Raw genomic sequence first — 24,720 nt, 5'->3', positions numbered from 1 at the left:
GGTTGGGGTTTAGTCCACTTTTGTATCCTTCCCTTCAAGGCTCAGGGGTCCAAGATTATCTTCTGTGTCTGTGTTAATTGGTTTCCCTTTTCTTCGTTGAAGAGCATCTGTGCAGTCCTTCTGCCTAGTACGCCATCTTGCCGGAACTCCTCATTGAACTTCTTGAATACATATCTTCTCATCTTGCTTCTTATTAGGGATGTTCTCTTCTAAGAAATCTTTGACAGTTGTCTCTGTAGGTTGTTTTTCTTTCTTTCTTTTTTTTTTTGTTGTCTCTTCCTGTACTTTAATCTGGGAACTCTGGTGGCACAGTACCTAAGGCATTTGATTGCTGACCAGAAGGCTGGTGATTAAAACCCATCAGCCACTTCTCAGAAGGAAGGTTGGGCAATCTACTTCCATAGTGATACTGCCTTGGAAACCCAAGGAGGGGTGGCTTTGAGTCATATCTGACTTGATGGCAGTGAGTTTAGTTTTTGGTTTGGTACTTTAATTCTAATCACTCAAATGATATACCTCTTGATGGTATCTCACATAAATTTTAGCTCTATTCATTTTTTTCTTTCTTTTTTTTTTTTCCTGATTGTTCCTCTAACATTGTAGAGAGATTTTTCTTCAAGCTCTCTAATTCTGTCTTTGATTGATTTAGTTTTACTTCTTGACCTTTGAATGTGTTGTCTGTTTGTGAAATCTTAGTATTAACTTTCTGGATTTCTATTTGCTGTTTTTGTATAGTTTCTAATTTTTCATTTATTAGTTTGTTTTTGTATTGTTTTCCTAAATTCTTCTAGAGTATTGCCTGTGTTTTCTTTTATTTTGTCAGTATATTCCTTGATCTGTTTCTCAGTGCATTGTAAGTACCTAAATATAGTTCTTTTGAATTCCTTTTCAGGTAGTTCTAATGCCATTTCCTCCCCAGGGAGGTTTTCTGGCTCTGCATATTGGTCCCTTGTTTGTACTACATTATTTTTCTTCTTTGTGTGAACTAGATTTTCTTCTCTCTCTGAGATGTTGTGATGTTGTTATGTTTGTATTTAATTGGTAATTGTATGTTGGTGTGTTTGGCCCGTTTTTTTTTTTTTTTAACTTTATTTTGATATATCTGACTGTGTAGGGCCAGTGTGCTACTTGGGTTGCTATTTTGGCAGTACCTAGGGGCACACCACCTTGTCTCTTGGTGGGTGTGATAGAGGATGAGATGTGTGTACAGATCCTTGTTCATGTAGAGCAATTGAGGGCAGGTTGAGCTGATGTTGGCAGCTGTCTGTCATTGATCTGTTGATGAATATGCAGGTGGTGGTTCTTGCCCAGTGAATAGGGCTTTGGGAGGTATGGATGTTGTTGAGTTGTGTGGGCATGGTTGCTGACTTCCACTGGGTGTGACAAAACAAAAAACAACAACATGAAAAAATAATAGAAACAAGAGAAAGAGAAAATACAAATAACACAATAAAAAAGATAATAATAAATACACTAAAAAATGAATAAAAACGAGGGAAAACAAATAACAACAACTGCAAAAAGGGAAAAAAGTAAAGAAAAGAAAATATGGGAAAAAACACAGTGGAAGGACAAAGAGAAAAAGAAACAAAAAAAGAGCAAGAAAAAAAGAATATTAAGAAAAAAATAGGAGAAGTGCCAAAAGAAAAACAAGGGATGGGAAAGATAAAAATAAAGAAAAGAAGAAAAGTAGAGAAGGAAAGGGAAATAAAGAAAAACCAGGGAAGGGAGAGAAAAACCAGGGAAGGGAGAGAAAGGAAAAAGAAAAAAGAGAAAACTGCAGGGGACAAGACACACAAGTGATGTTCCTGCTGGCAGATCAGGCAGTGGGGGGCAAAGGACCTGGTACCAGAAAGCGGGTCTGCCTATCCAGAAGGTGGTTGGTGGAGGGCACCCAGTGTGGGATGGAATTTTTGCTAGTCCGGAAAGTAGATCCAATGAGGCATGGCCACACCTGTAGTCAGTGGGAGGGTATGGGGAATAAGGACAATATCACACCTTTCTGGTCACCAGCTACTGGTATGGGTGTCTGTGCAGTCCGCACAAGCAAAGCTGATTATCAGTTTGCTGCCCTGTTGGGATGCTGCCTACAAAAATTGAAAATGGCCACACTGTCAGGCCAGTTCACAGTTCACAGCTTGCTCTCCTTGTTAACTGTTTTTGTTTAGTTTCTTTTGCTAGTTGGTATTTGATCCACTTCTTTATCCTGTCCTTTGATTGTCCAGGGTTCCAGCATTGTCCTCTGTATCTGTTTTCATTTGATTTCTCATTGCTTTGTTGTAAAGGGTCTGGGTAGCTTATCTGCCTATTCTGCTCTCTTGCTGGAATTCTTGAAAGAATTGTTAGGACAATGAAATCACAAAAGTTTTAAGATAAAGGAAAAAGAAGATCATTGAGCTCCCATAATATCTGTATTACTTATCTATTGATGCATATTAAATTACCATAAACTTAATGGCTTAAAACAAAACATTTAGATACTTAACAGTTTCTGTGGAACAGTAGTCTGGGCTTGACTGGGTCTTTTGCTTAGAGTCTCACAACTCTGCATTCAAGGCATCAACTGGACTTAGCTATTATCTTGAGACGTGATGGGGGGGTGGTGGAATCCATTGTCAAGCTCATGCAGATTGTTGGCAGAATTCATTTCTTGTGGCTGTAGACTTTAGAGCTCTGGCTTCTTGTTATGGTTAGAGGCTGCCCTCAGCTCCTCAGTACCTGTTGTTGTTGTTATGTGCCGTCGAGTCAGACCTGACTCATAGCGACCCCTCCTTGGGTTTCTGAGGCAGTATCACTACGGAAGTAGGATTGCCCAACCTTCCTTCCTAGGAGTGGCTAGTGGGTTTGAACCGCCAGCCGTCTGGTTAGCAGTCAAGTGCCTTAGCCACTATGCCTCAGTACCTAGGCCTTCCAATATGACTTCTTCTTCAAAGCCAGCTAGAGGGGAGAGTGTATACTACTATGACAGAGTCCTATATAATGTAATATAATCTTGAAGGTGACATTCATCACCTTTACCGTGATTATTTTGGTTAGAAGCAAATCATAGTCCCCTCCTGCCCTTAGAAGACTGAATCTATCAGCTTCCATATCTTAGATTTATACAATGGTCCAGTGGATCCATATGGCAGTTGTAAGACAGAGTGAGTTTTATTATTTTTTAAAAAAATAAATTTTCTCTTCATTCTCTGGAAGACCTCTAAGGAAGAATAAAGTCTTTAACTAGCAGACTTTACAGTGAAGAGCTCAAAAAAAAAAAAAAAAAAAACCCTTAAATTTTAGTCTTATAGACCTTATAGATGTGTTGAAGGCTAAAAAGGAGTAGGGTGGGATGGGAAATAATGGTAAAATCCTGATAATGTATGTTCTCACCTAGGTATCACAATGAATGAATCTGGGTCAATACTCATCTTCTGCATTTAATGAGTCAGACAAGGGAGGACTAGGATGTAGTTTAACATTCTCACTATTGTCTGACCCTTAGCCATATCCTTATTTACTTTTTTGTATAATCTGAGGCTCTTTGGATTCAGTAGTGTTAATCTGTTGAATTCCTATAGTAAAAGTGGAAGTCCTACAGCATAGAAGCACTAATTGGTATTAGAAAGGATATCTACTGTGATTTTAGCACAAGGTGAGAGCTAAGTGAGACAGAGTGGACTATTTAAATCATTTAATTGAAAAAAGTTTTCAGTAGTTTGAAGCAAAGAAAACAGAGAGAGATATTGGTGGTAGAGGAGAGGGATAAAAGTAATATGAAAGAAGCAACATCTGGTTAGAGAGGTTTGTGGTTGAAAATGAAGACCAAAAAGGAAGACGGAAGAAGAGACTGGAAAGGCCTACTAGAAGAATATTAGGAAACAAAGGTGGAAAATAAGTAAGTAACAAGAGGAAAGTGAGGAGAGGGAGGAAGAAAGTATGAAATAGGTCACAAACGAATAATCAGATATAGCCAGGGATGGTACAAGTAATAGGAGAACACTGCGTTTGTTGGTAGAGCTGTTGAGTGGTGTATTAGTATTCTACTCTTTAGATAAAGATGATTCTAATGTATAATAAAATGCTCTGTCTTGTGGATTCTTCATAGGTAAATACATAGGTTATATCTCTTAGGATACAATTTTTTAAAAAAAATTTCTTTTGGGAACAAACCAACACTTTTATGGCAAAATGCTGGTAAATTTAAGTACTTAAGGAAAATCATTTGCAACCATCTGATAATTTTTAATCCAAGCTCCTTGTGGCTTACTGATTTTTTTCTTTTTTAAATCAGGTCAGATGAAAGAGTTGTTAGTATTTTTTCAAAGTAAAGAACTGTTATGAACATATAAAGTATACACTAATGAGTATCATGCTAAGTTTTTCTATTTATTTATTTTATTGTTTTACTGTAATAATGGACTTTGGCACTTTATAATAAAAATGTGGGGGAAGGGGATAAAGATTGTCCTTTCCCCAAAGGAGATTAAGCAAAATGATCACAGCTGTTTAGATGAAGAAACTATTTCTAGAATGTGTGTGTTGTAAGTATGTGCAGCATCATTTGAATGTCTTAAAATAGTACTTAAAAGGTCAGTGCATAGATTTTAACTTATTAAACCTTAGCCTGAAAGTTTGTTTTGAATGACACTGTTAATGATTATGTTACTTACAGGACAACTAGGGAAATTGTGATTGTGTTCCAGAAAACTTTTCAACCGTAGCATATCTGGTATTCATTAGGTAGGATCCTGTTTTGTAAGCATCATGAAAATGTTATGTAAGGGAACAAATGAATTATATAAATATTAAAAATTTTTATTGTGATTTGGGTGAAAGTTTATAGAGCAAATTCACTTTCCATACAGCAGCTCACATAAACTTTGTCTTATGACATAGACTGCAGTTTCTCACAATGCAACAGCTCCCTCCCAACTTCCTCAGTTACCTCTTCCCTGTGTCCCTCCTTCCCATGCACTCCTGCCCCCCAAGCTGTCTCCCTGTGCATACACAGCTGCTCTCTATTCTCCCATGATTGATCTCTCCAAGGAGTGTATCTACCTAATATAAATGTTCAGCTCATACACCTGTCTTTTGTTTGCCTGGAAGCCACAGGAGTGGGTTCAATTCCTGACCTGAAGGGCAGCTAGGGGCCATAGTCTCAGTGGTTCCATCAGGCTATATGAGACCAGCAAACCTGGTCCTTTTTTTTAAAGTGATTTTGAATTTTATTCCACATTTTTCTCTCACTTTATCCAGGATCTCCTACAGAGATCCCTCTCGGAGTGTTTGACAGTGGTAGCTGGGCAGCATCTAGTTGTATAGGCTGAGAATCATGTGGTGTACCAATTGCTTGAACTAATTGTTTCCATGCGTCTTTGGTTTTCTTCATTCTTCTTTGCTCTGGATGAGGAGAGACCCATCACTGCATCTAGATGGCTGCTTGCAAGCTTTTAAGATCCCAGTTGCTGCTTGCCATAATAGAATGTGGAACAATGTTTTTGTGTAGTATGTTATGCCATGAATTTACATTTTTTGTTTTAATCTAAATACTCTATATACAAATGAGCCTAATTTTTCCCTTTAATCTTAGAAGGGTGATGATCTTTTCGTAACCCATTCTTTTGTGGTATATTCTGACTGGAATACTTGAAAATCAGGCAGTGATCTTGGTAACTCCTTACAGTTCTTGAGAGAGACCTTGGAAATAAAAGAGGCCAGTGGATACTTTGAGATTCTTATATACCATAAGTGTAATCTTGAGGACTCTTTCTGCCTCTGGATTCCTTAACATGGAGGCTAGAGGACAGGAGCTAATAGAACAGAACTACAGAAATCTCCAGAATGTTGAGGCTAGACCTACTCTGAGGAGAGTGTTGGCTACCTTACTGCTACTCCATAAATGCTTCTTGGACTGTCAGCATCACCATCACCTAGAGCTTGTTAGAAATTCCTTAGGCCTAACCTCAGACCTGCTGAATCAAAATCTTTGAAGATGGGGTCCAGAAATCTGTGTTTCTTTCCAAATGATCCTTAGACATGATCAAGTTTGAGAAACAAAGGAATTCTTAGTCCTGTTTGTAATTTTTAGCTATCCATTCTAATTAGAACTATCTGCTCTGTTTCTGTTCTTTCTACCTATTTTATTTACTAGTCATTGTATTTTAAATTTTTTCTAGGTTCTAGTCCTCTTAACCTGCCTTCTGAATCTGAGGCCTTTCATTTTTCATGTTCAAGAGTTTCTAAGTAGGAATTTGTAGTTTCATCTGGTCTTCTTTCTATTTTAAAATGATTCCATAAGAATAATATGAATTAAAATGTTTTTCAAAGGCAATAACTTTCTGAAATATAAAGGTGGTAGAGTTTTGGAATTTATTACTGAAGGATTTCCTCATTCATATTTAAAAAAAAAAAAAACTTTTTAGTAGTGTTGAAATAGTTCATCGTACTATTAAATAAAAATAAAGGGATAGACCAGATGACTTACCAACATTCTTTGTAGTGCCAGCATTTTATTTGGTAAATGGGTTTACTTTTTAAGATAACTTTGATTTCAACATAAAGTTTATGTTAGCTCATCCCCTGTGTCTTGTTAACAAGAAGGTACTGTTATTTAAAAATGAAATTTTCTCTTCTGTTTTTACATAGTACACATTGGGTTTAAAACCAAAAAAACCAAACTCACTGCTGTCAAGTCGAATCTGACTTATAGCGACCCCTCCTTGAGTTTGTGAGCAAGTATCACTGTGGAAGTAGATTATCTCATCTTGAATTTAGTTGGTAATAATTTTTTGTGTTAATTTTCCATCTATACTATTCATAAAATTTTATTAACTGTTGAGTCCAAAAGTATTATTTAAAAAAATTTAAACCATATGAAATCACCATTTTTATCAAAAATGATCAAATATCAACATGTTTGTATGTTTCAATCTGGTAAGTCTTTGAAAGCATTGAGTTACTCTTTACCTTGCATAACTGATCTGATTATTTGAATTGAAGGAATCAAAGTAATTTCTTTGGAAATTTTGGATATTTTAGAATCTTAGGTTCACAAATTATGATTTCTACTTTCATTGTATAATCTGGGTATATGATTTTCTACAACTAAAAAAAATAAAGTTAGGGTCTATTTATAACAGGAAAAAAAAACACACACACAGATACTTCCTAGTTAATTTCTTCACAGTTTTCTGCCATGTTTCTCCAAGAAACAGATGGTAATGTTTCAAAGAAAAGCAAAAAAATAGGAATTTTACTGTTAATATTGGAAATTGTCAATCACATATCACTAATTTGGAGGAATTTTTGCCTAAAATGTTAGTTTGAGCTAAACTTTGGAAGCTGATACACTACTTTCTTCCTCAAGAGAGCAATGTAATACTATGGAAAATACAGATCGAAAAAATTATAGGAAAAATGTCTCCAGTAACCTTCAGTTTATGGGGGATGATGAAGACAGGCTGCAAGGAAGGGCTTTGGAAGACCATGATCTTCTGCCTAGAAGAGTCAACAGCGTTCTGTGGTATTCATAGCAGGACTAGTTGAGGTCCTGACCACTTACAGATATTCTTTTGTACTGACTGGCTTATCTTAAAATTGCCATTTTTGTCAAATGTTCTGATGTGACCAAAAACCAAAAAACTCACTGCCATTGAGTCGGATCCAGCTCATTGCAACCCCTCCTGGGGTTTCTGAGGCAGTATCTCTACAGAAGTAGATTGCCCAATCTTCTTTTTGAGGAGTGGCTGGTGGGTTTGAACCACCAGCCTTCTGGTTAGCAGTCAAATGCCTTAGGCACTACACTACCAGAGCTTGAACACTTCTAATATGGAAGGATGGAATCAGAGGGCAAAATGAGGGAGAATGTGAGAGAGATGGGAAACAGTGTGTTTGGAGTCCTTTCATATATGTGAGCTTTGGAATAAGAGTAGCAACAGAATTTGGGTCTGAAAGGAAATACTTGTAACCTTATCTTTTTTTTATTTTTTTATTTTTTATTGTGATTTGGGTAAACGTTTACAGAGCAAATTCATTTTCCATACAGCAGTTCATACATATTTTGTCTCATGACATTGACTGTACTTTCCCACAATATAACAGCTCTCTTCCCATGTCCTCCCTTTAGTTACTTCTTCCCTGTGTTCTTCCCTTCCATGTACTCCTGCCCCCTAAGCTGTCTCCCTGTGTATGCACTGCCCTTCTGTTCTCCCATGATTGAGCTCTCCAAGGAGAGTATCTACCTAATGTAAATGTTCAGCTCATATGCCTGTTTTTTGTTTGGCTGGCAGCCACAGGAGTGGCTTCAATTCCAGACCTGAAGGGCAGCCAGGGGCCACAGTCTCGGGTTTCACCAGGCTCTATCAGACCAGCAAACCTGGTCCTTTTTTTTTTTTTTTTTTTTCATGGTTTTGAGTTTTGTTCCACATTGTTCTCCCACTCTATCCAGGATCTCCTACATAGATACCCCTCTGAGTGCTTGACATTGGTAGCTGGGCACCGTCTAGATCTTCTGGTCTTATAGTAATATAAGCTGAGGATCGCATAGTGTATGTGCCAGTTCCTTGAACTCATTATTTCCATGCATCTTTAGTTTTTCTTCATTCTTCTTTGCTCTGGATGAGGAGAGACCCATTGCTGCATCTAGATGACTGCTTGCAAGCTTTTATCCCAGTTGCTGCTCACCAGTAGGATGTGGAAAGTGTTTTTGTGTGGTTATACCAGTTGAGCTTGGTGTCCCCTGTGACCATGGTCCCAAGCCCACAGATCCAACTGCTTGCCAAGGGATCTTTTTTTAAATTTTATTTTGTTGTCATTGTTGAGAATATACACAGCAAAACATATACCAGTTCAACCATTTCTACATGTACAACTCAGTGATATTGATTACATTCTTTGAGTTGTGTAACCATTGTCACCCTCCCTTTCTGAGTTGTTCCTCACCCCTTAACATAAAGCCATTGCCCCAAAGTTTCCTTATCTAATCTTTTAAGATGACTGTTGTCACTTTGATCCTACATAGATAGTTCTTAAAGAGCATATTGCATTCATTCTTTATTAGTTAAGCTAGACTATTACTTGATTTTAAGAAGATTTCAGAGGGAATAAAGGTTATCTCAGGGTAATAGTTTCAGGCATTCATCCAACCTCCACGATTCCAGAAAGTCTGGATTCCATGAAAATTTGAAATTCTGTTCTGCATTTCCGCCCCCCCCCCTTTGTTCAGGATTTCTTTATAAAATCTTTGATCAAAATATTCAGTAATGGTAGCCAGGTACCATCCAGTTCTTCTCATCTCATGACCAAGGAGGCAATTGTTCATGGAGGCCATTAGCTACACATTCCATGTTTTTGTTAGGTGCCATTGAATCAGTTGTGACTCACAGTGAAGCTGTGTATAACAGAATGAAACATGGTCTGCACCATCCTCACAGTCATTGCTATGCTTGAGGCCATCGCTGCAGCCAGTGTGTCAGATATGTCACTGTGTCTTCTATCTTGAGGATTTTCCTCTTTTTCACTGACTCTCTACTTTACCAAGCATGATGTCCTTTTCTATAAGGTAGTCCCTCCTGATGTATGTGAGACGAAGTCTTGCCATCCTTGCTTCAAAGGAGCATCCTGGCTGTACTTTTTCCAAGATAGATTTGTTCATTCTTCTGGCAGTCCATGGTATATTCAGTATTCTTCACCAACACCATAATTCAAAGCCATCAGTTTTTCTTCAGTCTTCCTTATTCATTGTCCTGCTTTTGCATGCATTTGAGGTGATTGAAAATACCGTGCATAGCTACATTAGTTGTCAAAGTGACATCTTTTCTCTTTAACACTTTAAAGGGGTCTTTTGTGGTAGATTTGCCCAACGCAATACTCTGATTTATTGACTGCAGATTCCACGGGAGCTGTGGTGGTGTAGTGCCTCAAACATTTCACATTTCACTGCTAACCAGAAGGCTGATGGTTCAAACCCACCAGCCACTCCTTGGAAGGATGATTGGGCAATCTACTTCTGTAGAGATACCATCTCAGAAATGCATGGAGGTGTCATAGTGACTCATAGTGACATTATGAGTCGAATGCGTTGAATTGACTTGATGGCAATGAGTTTGGTTGGGTTTTTTTTTTTTTTTAAATCCATGGACATTGATAGTGGGACCAAGTAAAATAAAATTCTTAACAACCTGTCTTCTCCATTTATCATGATGTTGCTTATTGGTGAAGTTGTGCATTCCATATCCTCCTCCTGTTCATGACTCTCCTTCCTCTGTTGCTCCAGGGAAATAGAGACCAATTGTCAAGTCTTGGATGATTGTTTGCAAGCTTTTAAGATCCCATGCCCTATACAGCAAACTAGGAGGTAGAACAGAAGCTCTAAACACATTATTATTAGTCCAGTTAACTGGGATGACCCATGAAACAAGGGATCTTTTCTAATCTATCTTTTTGAAAGCGTGGCCCATTCACTTCAAAGATTGGGAATCTAGAGGTGGGGGTATTTCTCTAATGGAATTGGTTACTCTCCCTACTTGGTGGAGCTGGCCTCTGGCAGGGTGTTTTTGGTTTTTTTTCCCCCATGGCCATAGTTTATTATCTCACCACAAGGCATGATACACAGAGCTTTCAGGGTCCAATACAGTCATCATGACAGAACACACCACAGCCTTGGCACATGATCATGGCTTTCAGGCTACATGCACACTGGAGCGAGATGCTTTCCCCTGTGCTGCTTTTGGTGAACATCAGCAGGGAGAGTGATGCGCTGTGGCTCGCACCAAAGTTTGCTTTGTGACTCAGCTGCACCACACTTCCAGCAAGGCCTTTGGGAAAGGTGGGAGAGCTAGAAGAGTAATTAAAGCTGGTGGAACTCAGTTGGAGTTTAGAAAGCTTCCCATAAAATGGCAGGGTGGTTTTTAAAAATACCAAGAACATGCCCTCAGATCCATATATTCCTCTGTACCTGCAAGGACTGCTAAAAGAATGAACCTTTATTTGCTTTTTAATCCACCTGCTTTTTTTTTTTTTTTTAAATCCAATGAAGAGTTGAAAAGATAGTACAAATAATTGTCTATACATTTCACATTGTGAATATTTTGCCTCCCTCACCGTCATGGTGGTGGTCCTCTGCTGCTGCCACTGCCTCTTTCTTCTCCTATTTCTGTCTCGGTTTTTGTATGTGTGTGTGTGTGTATAAAACTACATGTACATAATGTAGATTTATTTATTTTGAGGACTTCTGTAAGTTGCAGGTATCATTCCTCCTTAATCCTACATAATTCAGTATATATTTTTTAAGAACAGGATGGTCTCTTACGTTACACTGTATAGATAGCAAATTCAGGAAACTACATTGACACAATATTATCAATGTTATAGACTATAGATTATATAGTCTGTATTCTATTATAAGGAGCTCTGGTAGCATAGTGCCTAAGGCATTTGACTGCTAACCAGAAGGCTGACAGTTCAAATCCACCAAGCACTCCTCGGAAGGAAGGTAGTTCCAGGAGTTTTATGGAGCCTGTAACACATGGGGTTACTATGAGTCAGAACTGACTTGAGGGTAGTAAGTTTAGGTTTTTTGGTATTGTTCGTTATAGCACTTATTTTTTGCAGGTCCAGGAACCAATTCAGGATTGTGCTTTGTACTTAAAAGTCACGTGTTTTGAGTCTCAGCCTTTGTCTTACTTGACCTTGGTTTTTTTAAAGTACAAAGCATTTGTTTTCTACACTGTCGTCAGTTTGGGTGTGTCTGATGATTCCTTGAGATTAGATACATAGTATGGTTTTTTGGCAGGACTATGGCATTAGTGAGACATCTTCAGGGCATAACATCAGGAGGCACTTGGTGCCTCTCCCTTATCAGTTCCTTAGGTGAACTTTGATCACCTAATGATATCTTCCAGGTTTCTCCACTATAAAATGATCACTTTCATACTATAATTAATAAGTACTTTATGGAGCGATACCTTGAGATGATATAAATATCCAGTTCCTTATCAAACTTCCCCCCACCCGTTTTTTAAACATTTGTTTCAGTACCTAAATCATCCCAAATTTGACCAGTGGGAGCCCCTCCTGTGTCCTTTTGATATGTCCCATAATATATTTTTTTGAGCATTTCCTTACTTGATGACACAAGACTGTTCCAAGTTCATCCTAAGCCATGGAATCAGTTATTTCTCCAAAGAGCTCTGGTTCTTTTTAGTGGAAAATGGTGTTTAGAAACCAGTATCTGGGTACTGCTTAACTGTTTTGTTGTTGTTGTTGTTGTTATGTGCCGTCGAGTCAAACCCGACTCATAGCGACCCCTCCTTGGGTTTCCGAGGCAGTATCACTACGGAAGTAGGATTGCCCAACCTTCCTTCCGAGGAGTGGCTGGTGGGTTTGAACCGTCAGCCTTCTGGTTAGCAGTCAAGTGCTTTAGCCACTATGCTACGAGAGTAACTGTTATGGGGAGTATTCTAATGTTGCGCACATAGACGGGGAAGAACTCTCAAAGGGGACAGTTCACTCATGCTATTTCTGAACACAGTATTCTTAGACTGATCTCTGCTTGTCTGCACTATCAGATCTAGGCAATCCATACTATTTTAATTTTTATAACCTCATAGTATATTTTGTTCTCAGAAGAAGTTCCCCTTTATTATATTCTAGATTTTTGGGGGGCCTTTTTAAACATTATTTTTTTATAGGTGAATTTTAGAGTCACATATTAAATTCCATTTAAAAAAATCCCATTGTTATTTTGAAAGGTATTGAGTTGAATTTGTGAGCTCTGGTGGCATAGTGCCTAAGGCATGTGACTGCTAACCAGAAGTCTGGCGGTTCAAACTCAGCAGCCACTTCTCGGAAGGAAGATTGGACAATCTACTTCCGTAGAGATACCACCTCAGAGACCCAAAGAGGGGTCATTATGAGTCGACACCGACTCGACAGCAGTGGGTTAATTGGATTTATTATTTACTAGGGTAGAATTAATCTTTTATAAGATTGAGTCTTCCCATTAAAGAATAAGAGATGCTTTATTTTTTCTTCTTTTATCTGCTTCAGTTAGAGGCTTGTAATTTTTTTTCACATAAATGTGTGTTTCTTTTTATAATTCTTGTTACAGTTTTTGTTGCAGTTGTTAATAGTATCTTTTAAACTTTTTTTAAAAAAACTGTAAATTTACATATACAGAATAGTTTCTAAACCACACGTGTATGGTAATGAATTTCATTTAATCACCCAGGTTAGAACTTTGCTAGCACCTTGAAGCTCCCTGTAGCGTTTTTCTAATCACAGCCCCCTTTCTTCTTTCTGGGAGCTCTGGTGGTGTAGTGCCTGAGGCATTTGACTACTAACCAGAAGCCTGGTGGTTCAAACCCACCAGCCACTCCTGGGAAGGAAGGTTGGGCAATCTACTTCTGTAGTGATACCACCTCGGAAACGCAAGGAGTGTTCACTATGAGTCAAATCTGACTTGACAGCAGTGAGTCTCTTCTTTCCATCTTCTTAAACCTGTCAAATGAAGGAAAATACGGTGACTTGCAGGGCTTTCATTATTTAATGTAGGGAAGCATGACAAGTAAGCAAGGGAGATTTTTTTTACCCTGACCCAGAATTCTTAAGGGATATTTACTGACTTGGCCTTTCTATAAGAAGCTCTGGTGGTGCAATGATTAGGGCATTTGACTGCTAACCAAAAACTCAGTGGTTTGAACACACCAGCCACTCCATGGGAGAAAGATGAAGCATTCTGCTTCCGTAAAGATTTACAGCATTGGAAACATATGGGGACAGTTCTACTTTGTCCTATAGGGTCTCTATGAGTCAGAATGGACTCGATGGCAATGGCTTTGTTTTTTTGGTAGGCCTTTGGCTGTTCAAACCCACCAGCCACTCCTTGGAAGGAAGGTTGGGCAATCTAAATCTACTTCCATAGTGATACTGCCTTGGAAACCCAAGGAGGGGTGGCTATGAGTCGAAATGGACTTGATGGCAGTGAGTTTGGTTTTTTTTTTTTTGGGGGGGGGGTTATGTAAGGAACAAGGAGCAGTATAATTGACAGTGTTTTTAAGACCAGCTTTCCGAAACATACAGGTTCATTTTTTGTAAAGTTGCTTCTTACTGAGTTTATCCTTGATGATGTCGTATAAAAAGATAGCTTTGCTAAGGTTTTGTTTACTTGAGATATCAAAATAGTGGTCTGAGGTTATTTATCTTGAAATTAAAGTTGAAAACCAATGTTCTGATTTCTCTTAATGAGGTTGTGGAAATGGTTTATACCACTTGTACTCCTTACTAAGAGAAAAATATAATTTCTCTTTCACCATCTCTTAGATATCAGTGTCCAGTTTTGTCTTTGGTTCTCTTCTCACAATGTACTTTGTTTCTGAGTGGTCTCATTTATACTCATTGTTTCAATCACTAAATTTATTTTAATAAACTGAACATTTATTTCCAAGACCAAGTTTTCATGACCTGTGATTCTCTCAAATTATTAAAATTGATGACTTTTAACTGGGGTTGTTTTATATCTAATTGATTGAGTTTTTAGGTTATCAGTTGTTGTGGTTGTTGTTGTTGTTGTTGTTGTTATGTGCCGTCGAGTCGGCCCCGACTCATAGCGACCCCTCCTCGGGTTTCCGAGGCAGTATCACTACGGAAGTAGGATTGCCCAGCCTTCCTTCCGAGGAGTGGCTGGTGGGTTTGAACCGCCAGCCGTCTGGTTAGCAGGCAAGTGCTTTAGCCACTATGCTACCAGAGTTGTTGTGGTTAGGTGCTGTCAAGTTGGCTCCGACTCATAGTGACCCTATGTAAAGCAAGATGAAGTGCTGCCTGGTCCTGTGCCATCCTCACAATCACCTTGAGCCCATTGTTGCAGCTACTGTGTTAATCCATCTCGTTGAGGGTTTTCCCCTTTTCTTCCCTCTACTTTACCAGGCATGATGTCCTTCTCTAGGGACTGGCCCCTTCTGACAGCATGACCAAAGTAGGTGAAACAAGTCTAGCCATTCTTGCTTCTAAGGAGCATTCTGGCTGCACTTCTTCCAGGACAGATTTGTTCCTTCTTCAGGCAGCCCATGGTGTTTTCAGTATTCTTTGCCACATTTCAAAGACATCAATCAACTCTTCTTTGGGCTTCCTTATTCACTGTCCAGCTTTTACATGCATACAAGGCTATTGAAAACACTATGACTTGGGTCAGATGCACCTTAGTCTTCAAAGAGACATCTTTGCTCCTTAACACTTTTTAAGAGTTTTTTTGCGGCAGATTTGCCCAGTGCAAGATGACATTTGATTTCTTAACTGCTGCTTCCATGGGTGTTGATCGTGGATCCAAGTAAAATGAAATCCCTGACAACTTCACTCTTTTCAGAGTCTCTTCTGCTATCCATTCTGGTCTTTAATCCAGTTCCTGTCTCTTTAATGACCTTGTGCATTCTTCGCATAAAATGTTCTTAATGTCATCCCACAACTTGCTTGGTCTTAGGTCATTGGTGTGCAGTGTATCCAATCTGTTCTTCAGATGGTCACTGTATTCACGTGGGATGTACTCAAGGTCAAATTTTGGCTTTTTTAAATTTTCCTCAGCTTTGACTTGAACTTGCATAGAAGAAACTGATGGTCTGTTCCACAGTCAGCTCTTGGCTTTGTTTTGACTAATGGTAATGAGCTGCACCATTGCCTCTTTCCAGAGATGTAGTCAGTTTGATTCCTGTGTATTCCATCTGTGAGGTCCACATGTATAGTAACTATGTTGTTGAAAAAAAGGTATTTACAAAGAGTAAGTCATTGATTGGTCTTGCAAAACTCGATTATGGGATCTCTGGTGTCATTTCTGTCACCAAGGCCATATTTTCCAATTATTGAAGGTGCTTCTTTGTTTCCAACTTTTGCATTTCAATTACCAGTAATTATCGATACATCTTGATTGCATATTTTGTCAATTTCAGACTGCAGAAGTTGGTAAAAATGTTCAATTCTTCATCTTTGGCTTTAGTGGTTGGTGTGTAAATTTAAGTAATGGTAGTATTAACTGGTCTTCCTTGTAGGTATATAGATATTATTCTGTTACAGCACTACACTCAGATAAATCTTAAAACGTTCTTTTTGGTGATTAGTGTGACACCATTCCTCTTCAATTTGTCATTCCTAGCATAGTAGACCATATGATTGTCAGAGTCAAAATGGCCAATACCAGTCCCTTTCAGCTCCATAATGCCTAAGATATTGATCGTTATGTGTTCCATTTCATTTTTGACAACTTCCAATTTACCTTGATTCATATTTCCTACATTCCATATTCCAATTATTAGTGAATGTTTGCATCTGTTTCTTCTCATTTTGAATCAACCACCATCAGTAAATGAGGGTCCTGAAAGCTTTACTCTATCCACCTCATTAAGGTTGACTCTACTTTGAAGAGCCAGCTCTTCCCCAGTTGTATTGTGAATGCAATCCAACCTGAGGGGCTCATCTTCCAGCACTCTGTCAGACAGTGTTTTACTGTTATTCATAAAGTTTTCCAGTAATGTATTAGGCAGTGCTTTACTGCTATTCATGAGGTTTTCAGTAGCCAATATTTTAGAAACAGATAGCCCTTTCCTTCTTCCCAGTGTTCTTTAGTCTGAAAGCTCTGCTGAAACCTGTCTACCATGGGTGACCTTGCTGGTATTTGAAATACCAGTGGCATATTTTCCAGCCTTACAGCAACACACAGCCATCATAGTATGACAAACTTGACAGATGAGGAGGAAACATTAGTTTATGAAAATGAATGATTATGGTATAAATTATTGTATATATCCCACCACTTGTCTGACAGTTTGTTGTACTTTGGTGGCTTGCATTTTGCTGTGAGGCTGGAGGCTATGCCACTGGTATTTCAAACACCAGCAGGGTCACCCATGGTTGACAGGTTTCAGTGGAGCTTCTAGACTAAGACAGACTTGGAAGAAGGAAGTGGCCATTTACTTCTCAAAGAGTTGGCCAGTGTGATTCCTTAAAAAGCTGGAATTAGAAATGCCATTTGACCCAGCAATCCCATTACTAGGTATGTATCCTGAAGAAGTGAGAGCCAGGACAAGATAGATATATGCACACCCATGTTCGTTGCAGCACTATTTACAGTGGCAAAAAGATGGAAACAACCTAGGTGTCCATCAATAGAAGAATGGATAACCAAACTATGGTACATACACACAATGGAATACTATGCAACACTAAAGAATAATGTAGAATGTGCAAAGTACCACATAACATGGATGACCTTAGAGGACAGTATGCTGAGTGAAATAAGTCAATCACAGAAGAACAAATATAGTATTAGTTCATTATTGTAAAAAGTCAAGGAAAGGTTTATATATGGAAGGAAACTTTCTTTGTTGGTTACCAGGGGTGGGAAGGGAGGGGAGGGAACACTGCAAAAAAAATAAATAAATAAAAAGGCATTGACCCATGTCACTTTAGTTTTGTGTACTTCACTGTACATAAATTATATTTCAATAAACTGTATTAAAAACAAGAATTCGCTAGGGAAAACCTTATGAATAACAGTGAAACGATGTCTGTTTGTATGACTAGCCCTGAAATTTTATCTGATACAGAAGATGAGCCCCTCAGGTTGTAAGGCACTCAAAATATGACTGGAGAAGAGCTGCTTCTTCAGAGTAGAGTTGACCTTAATGATGTGGATTGAGTGAACACTTGGCATTTCTCAAGCTGAAAGAACTGAAGAAAAAATTCAAGCCTGAAGTTGCAATATTGAAAGATTCTATGGGCAAAATTGTTGTTGTTATGTGCCATCGAGTCAGCCCTGACTCATAGCGACCCCTCCTTGGGTTTCCGAGGCAGTATCACTACGGAAGTAGGATTGCCCAACCTTCCTTCTGAGGAGTGGCTGGTGGGTTTGAACCGCCAGCCTTCTGGTTAGCAGTCAAGTGCCTTAGCCACTATGCTACCAGAGCTCCTCGGAAGGAAGGTTGGGCAATCCTACTTCCGTAGTGATACTGCCTCGGAAACCCAAGGAGGGGTCGCTATGAGTCGGGGCCGACTCGACGGCACATAACAACAACAACAACAACAATGGGCAAAATATTGAATGATGCAGGAAACATCAGAAGATGAAAAGAATACACAGAATCACTGTACCAAAAAGAATTGGTTGATGTTCATCCATTTCAAAAGGTAGCATATGATCAAGAACCAGTGGTATTGAAGGAAGAAGTAGAAGCTACACTGAAAGAACTGGTGACAAACAAGGTTCCAGGAATTGATGGAATTCCCACTGAGATATTTCAACAAACAGATGCTGTGCTTGAGTTACTTACTCATCTATGGCAAGAAATTTGGAAGATAGCTGCCTGTCCATCTGACTGGAAGAGGTCCATATTTGTACACATTCCAAAGAAAAGTGATCCCACAGAATGTGGAAATTATCAAAGAATATCATTACTATCACATGCAAGTAAACTTTTGCTGAAGATAATTCAAAAACGGTTGCAGCAATACATTGACAGGGAACTTCCAGAAAAGCAAGCTGGATTCAGAAGATGGCGTGGAATGAGGGATATCATTGCTGATGTCATGTGGATCTTGGCTGAAAGCAAAGAACACCAGAAAGATGTTTACTTGTGTTTTATTGACTGTGCAAAAGCATTTGACTGTGTGGATCCTAACAAATTATGGATAACACTGAGAAGAATGGGACTTCCAGAACACTTAATTGTGCTCATGAGGAACCTGCATTTAAACCAGGAGGCTGTCATTTGAACAGAACAAGGGGCATAGTTTAAAATCAGAAAGGGAGTGCAACAAGGTTGTATCCTTTCACCCTACTTGTTCAGTCTGCATGCTGAGCAAATAATCCAGGAATCTAGACTCTATGAAGAAGAGCATGGCATCAGAGTTGGAGGAAGACTCATTAACAACCTTCAGTATGCAGATAACACAACGTTGCTTGCTGAAAGTGAAAATGACTTGAAGCAGTTACTCATGAAGATTAAAGAGTAGAGTCTGCAGTATGGATTACACATCAACATAAAAAAAAAATGAAAATCCTCACAACTGGATCAATAAACAGCATCACAATAAATGGACAGAAGATTGAAGTTGTCAAAGATTTCCTATTACTTGGTTCCGCAATCAATGCCAATGAAAGCAATAGTCAAGAAATCAGATGACTTAATGCACTGGGCAAATCTGCTGCAAAAGACCTCTTTAAAGTCCTGAAGAGCAAAGATGTCTCTTTGAGGACTAAGATGTGCCTGACCCAACCCATAGTGTCATCAATTGCCTCATATGCATGTGAAAGCTGGACAGTGAATAAGGAAGACCAAAGAAGAGTTGATACTTTTGAGTTGTAGTGTCGGCAAAGAATACTGCAAGTACCATGGACTGCCATAAGAACTAACAAACAGATCTGTCCTGGAAGATGTGCGGCCGGAATGCTCCTTGGAAGCAAGAATGACCAGACTTCATCTCACCTACTTTGGTCATGTTGTCAAAAGGTACCATACCCTGGAGAAGGGTACCAGGCTTAGTAAAGTGGAAGGTCGGCAAAAGAGAGGAAGGCCCTCAACAAGATGGATTGATACAGTGAATGCAATGATGGACTCAAGTATAGCAAGGATTGTGAGGCTGGTGCAGGACCAGGCAGTGTTTCATTCTGTTGTACATAGGGTCACTGTGAGTTGGAGCTGACTTGACGGCACCTAACAACAATGACATTGTATATATCATATGTATTACCATTAGTTTCAGCTCTATCTCTTTATCTGGCTGATGCAAAAAGGGTTTTATACATTTCATTTAACCATTGCCCAGGTTAGTGGGTTGTTTTTACCTTTTGAGAAATGATGTTAATATTATGCTTGATGTGTTAATTCTAAAAACTCTGTAGTGTTTTCTCCCTACCTTTAAATTTCTGAAGAGATAAATAAATAGTGCTCACATTCTTACAAATACTAAGAGCACTAAGTTAGTGGTTATTTTGTTATGTAACAAGTCTTTTTTTAGTATTCAATTCTGTACCAATGAATGAATATTTTCTTCTGAAATGTGACTTTAATTAAAATTTCTAATCTCTTAGAGTTCTCTTTTGATTATGTTGTTATTTTGGTTTTGTCTTTTGCTTTGTTTTCCAGAAAAGTAATACACTAAGAACTTCTTTATTTTTGGTTTTAGAAAAACTGATTGCTTATCAACGAGAATTTCTTGCTTTGAAGGAACGTCTTCGAATAGCTGAACATAGAATCTCACAGCGTTCTTCTGAGTTAAATACTATTGTACAGCAGTTCAAGCGTGTAGGAGCAGAAACAAATGGAAGTAAGGATGCATTGAATAAATTTTCAGGTAAAATGGTATTTTTGGTATTATAAAAATTATCTTTTCAAAGAATTGTGTGGAATATTATATTAGAAAGTTGTGTAGAGTAACTTATTAGCCAACATTTGTCACCTTTTTCATTGAATCTAGTACTTAGAAGAGTCGCCATACAAAACTTACTATTATGATAAATTATAAAACAGTTTTTATTAATTGCCAAATTTAATTTTAAGAATACTATTAAGTAAAATTACTGTTATATAAATTTCATTGACAATAGTGGAAAACCATCTTTTGAAAACATCCAAAGTAGGATTAAAATTAAACTTTATATTGAACTATACTGATTTTGTGACTGGACTTCCGATAGATTCTGGAGAAATTTTTTGGCTATTAGAAACAATTAGAACTCTAAATTTTTATTTATAATAAAAAGATTGCATTATTTTATAATGGATGCTTTTGAGATTGATCAGTTTTTTCTGTGAGGACTTCCAGTGAGAGTAAAGTGAATGAATGCCAGTTCTTCTAGTTTCTGTACTGTTCTTACTTGGATAATTAAATTGATACATGCGTGTAAACAGTTGACTCAAACTTTGCATAATCTTTCTAGAGTAATTTACTTTTTAAAAAAAAAATTATTATTGTGATTTGCATGAACGTTTACAGAGCAAATTCATTTTCCATATAGCAGCTCGTTTCATGTACACTTTGTCTCATGATATTGACTGCAATTTCCCACTAGAGTAATTTACTTTTTCATTTACCATCAATTATTTTATTTTTACTAGTAATTCCTCTCATGTTAAGATGCTTTACATAATTTTTAAATCATTCTCTTTGCTTCCCCTCCTGATTATGAAATTTGACTTATGTCATAATAGCATTTAAAATTATGGAAGATAAGAATGGTATAGATAAGAAGAAAATAAATTACCCATAAGCCTCTTGCCAGGTGATCTCTGTTAACATTTTTTGTTTAATTCTAGTCTTTTTTCTGTGTCTGTTTTTCTTTAAAATTGTGATTGTGTATTATAGCCTGATTTTTGCTCTTGATATACTATGAGCATTTCACCAATCATTAAATAATCTTAAAAAATACCATTTGTAATGGCTGCATAATATGCCAGCTAATCATGTACCATATACATTAAATATTTTTCTGTGATTATGCACATTTTTTTTTCTGGCCCCTTCTTCCCCTCAATTTATGCCTGTGTGATGAATATCTTCATATATAAATCTGATTGCATTTCTGATACCTCTTAAATTATTTCCCTTACATTTTGACTTTCTTGGAAACAGCATCTATGTTTTGACAACTGTTGATTCCGAAACACACAGCACAGTGGCTAGAACACAGGACAGAAATTGTTTAGGTTTGTGGTAGTTAAGGTTGTATGTCAACTGGGCTGGGCCTGGTTGAGTGGTTGGGCAGCTGGTGGTAGTTATTCCCAATGGTGAGATTAGTAATGAACTCCATGGTGGAATCTACTGGAGCAGCTGAGTAGCTGCTTTAGGGATGTGGGCTGCTTCCAGTATATAAGAAGCAACTTTGAGGAAGGTCTCTAGCTGATGGCACGCTTGAACCCTGCATGTAGCTGAGTCATTGTTCAGCAGCCTGCCATGTTGCCCTACCGATCTTGGGACTTTCAGTGAACTTGAATTAATGGCCTGCTGTGTGGTTTGGTAATAACAGGACTGTGCCTTTTCACTTGATCTTGGGTTTATCAGCCTCAGCAGCTAGCAGCTGTCTGAGTGAAGACATGCCTCTAGCTTCAGTGGGCCTGGAGCAGGAGGCAGAGCTGAAGCCCAAGGTCGAGGGGCTTTCACCCAGCCCTAAAGCCTGGCACCTGGAACTCGGACTTCTACCCTCCAAAACTGTAAGAGAACAAACTCTTCCGTTTGTTCCACCCATTCCATTTGTGGTATATTCCTGTCAGAGTGGCACTAGGTAACCAGAACGAGGTTTTTTTTTTTCATGTTGTTCTAAATGCTTGAAACATTTGTCCCTACATTATCACCATGGCTTAAGATTACTATTTAACCTGCTAATTTTATAGGTAGAAATTGGTATTTTGTCATTTATAATTATGTCTTTACTTACAAGGTTAAACTTTAATTTCATGTATCACAGTCATCTGCCTTTCTTTTTATGACTTTTGGTTCTTGCCATTGTTTTTAATGGAATTTTTATGTTATTTTTTTATGTAGTCGTTATTTTTATTATTTATTTTTTAATTTTTTATTGTGATGTGGGTGCAAATTTACAAAACAGATTGGTTTTACACACAGCAGTTCACCCACATTTGGTCTCACTGTCCAGATTACAATCCCAGCCATAAAAAGCTCTCCTCCCCTCTCCTCCCTGTGACTGTCCCTTCCCTGTGCCTTTCTTATCTATGCTTCCTCTCTGTACAGCTATCCCTCTGTGCAATTTCTGCCCTTCTCATGTCTCATGGTTCATTGATATAGGGGTACATCTCCCCTATGACAGGTGGGTGCATCTTCCTGGATTAAGTGTTCTGTTTGTAGGTCTTTCTACTGTTTGGCTGAGAGCTAATCTACAGAAGTGAGTCTAGTTCCAGGCCCAAAGGATAACCTGGTCTTGAGGGTTCCACTAGCCCCCATCCGATGAGTAATTCTTGTCATTTTTGTGTTTTTGAATTTTGTTCCACATTTTTCCTCCAACTGTATCCAGGATTTCCAATTTTGATCCCTTTCTGAGTGGTATGCATTGGTAGCTGGGCACCATCTAGTTCTTCTGGTCTCAGCATTGTGAAGGCTGAGGTCCTCATGGTGTCCATCATATCTTTGGACTAATTGTTTCCAAATGACTTTGATTTTCTTTACTCTTCTTTGATCCAGATGAGATGAGACCAATAGTTGCATCTTAGATGGCCACTCAAAAGCTTTTGAAACCCCACTTGCTATTCACCAAAGTAGGATGTAGGACAAGACTTTTATGTCCTTGTGCCAGTTGAGCATGGTATCCCCTAAGATTATGGCCCTAAGCCTGCAGGCCCAGTAATTCTCTCCCTCAAGGTGTTGGTTGTTTCTGAGAAGCTCTTCCATCCTTGTCCTTTGTTACTTCTGTAATGTATGTGGTTAATTTTGTAGCACAAGTACATAGGTAAGACTGTCTTCATCTAAATCTATTTTTGGTCTTGAGTATATTCTTGTTTGCCTGTCCCCACCTAATCTCATCTGTCTATACATTTACCCATAGCCTAGTGTTTGCTGCCAGTGGTAATACAGTATTGTGAGTGTAATAAATAGTAGTTGTCTCTGTTATTTATATATCTTTTGTGCATATTTCTGTGTCTTCTCTTTCCCCATTGTCACTGTGCTAGTCACATACTCTTGCCATACCACCCCTCCCCTCACCCAAATCAACATGTGACCCCCAACTAGTCAGAAATTGTCCCTCCCCTTTCCTCCATCTCTGGTAACCAAGAAAATTAAATTTTCTTCCCTGCATAAACCTTTCCTTCACTTTTTTACAATAATGAACATATATAGTATTTGTCCTTCTATGATTGACTTATTTCACTCAACATAATGGTCTCAAATTCATCCACATGATGAGGTGATTCATGGATTCTTCATTCTTTTATAATGTTGCATAGTATTCCGTTGTGTGACTGTGAAATAGTTTGGTTATCCATTCATCTGTTCATGAACACTTTGTTGTTTCCATCACTTCTCTATAGTAAATTGTGTTGTGATGTCTGTGCTGGATCTCACCTCTTTAGGATATATTCCCAGTAATGGAATTCCTGGATCAAATGTTATTTCTATTTTCAATTTTTTTAAGTAAATGCCATACTGTTTTCCATAGTCATTACAGTCCCACCAGTAGTGTATGAGGGTTCCAATCTCTCCACACTCTCACCAGCATTTGTTATTTTCTGTCTTGTTGAACTTTGGTATTATTTCTGGGGTGAGATGATAACTCATTGTTGTTTTGATTTGCATCTCTCTAATCGCTAATATAATGGTTTAATATCCTTAGCCAAAAACAAGACCAGGAGCTGACTGTGGAAAAGACTGTTAAGTGTTCATACACAGTTGAAGTTGAAGTTAAAGAAAATTAAAACAAGTCCATAAGAACCAAAATATGACCTTGATTATATCCCACCTGAATTTAGAAACCATCTGAGGGATAATTTGATGCATTGAACACCAAAGACCAAAAACCAGAGGAATTGTGGGATGACATCAAGAACATCATATGTTAAGAAAATAAAAGATCATTAAAAAGACAGGATAGGATTTGACCCAGCCATTCCATTACCTTAAAGAAGTGAGATCCATGACAAGAACAGATACATGCACACCCATGTTCATCACGGCACTATTTACAATAGCCAAAAGATGGAAACAACCTAGATGTCCATCAACTGAGGAATGGATATCCAAACTATGGTA

At 38.2% G+C, this 24,720-nt stretch overlaps 1 protein-coding gene across 1 annotated transcript in view; it reads left to right on the top strand.

Annotated features, from left to right (window-relative positions):
• Positions 1 to 24,720, top strand: part of MGAT4A (alpha-1,3-mannosyl-glycoprotein 4-beta-N-acetylglucosaminyltransferase A) — a 173,290-nt gene that overhangs the window by 30,443 nt on the left and 118,127 nt on the right. Inside the window, exon 2 of the mRNA XM_007959460.2 lies at positions 20,149 to 20,316. Within this exon, the coding sequence (XP_007957651.1) occupies positions 20,149 to 20,316 (168 nt within the window). The remainder of the gene's footprint in view (positions 1 to 20,148; positions 20,317 to 24,720) is intronic.

This window comes from Orycteropus afer, unplaced genomic scaffold (assembly GCF_000298275.1).
Source record: "Orycteropus afer afer isolate SDZICR_OR568_19922 unplaced genomic scaffold, OryAfe1.0 scaffold00017, whole genome shotgun sequence".
NCBI classification, from domain to species: domain Eukaryota; kingdom Metazoa; phylum Chordata; class Mammalia; order Tubulidentata; family Orycteropodidae; genus Orycteropus; species Orycteropus afer.
Note: the sequence above shows the minus strand (reverse complement) of the source record. Positions and strands in the feature narration are given on the sequence as shown.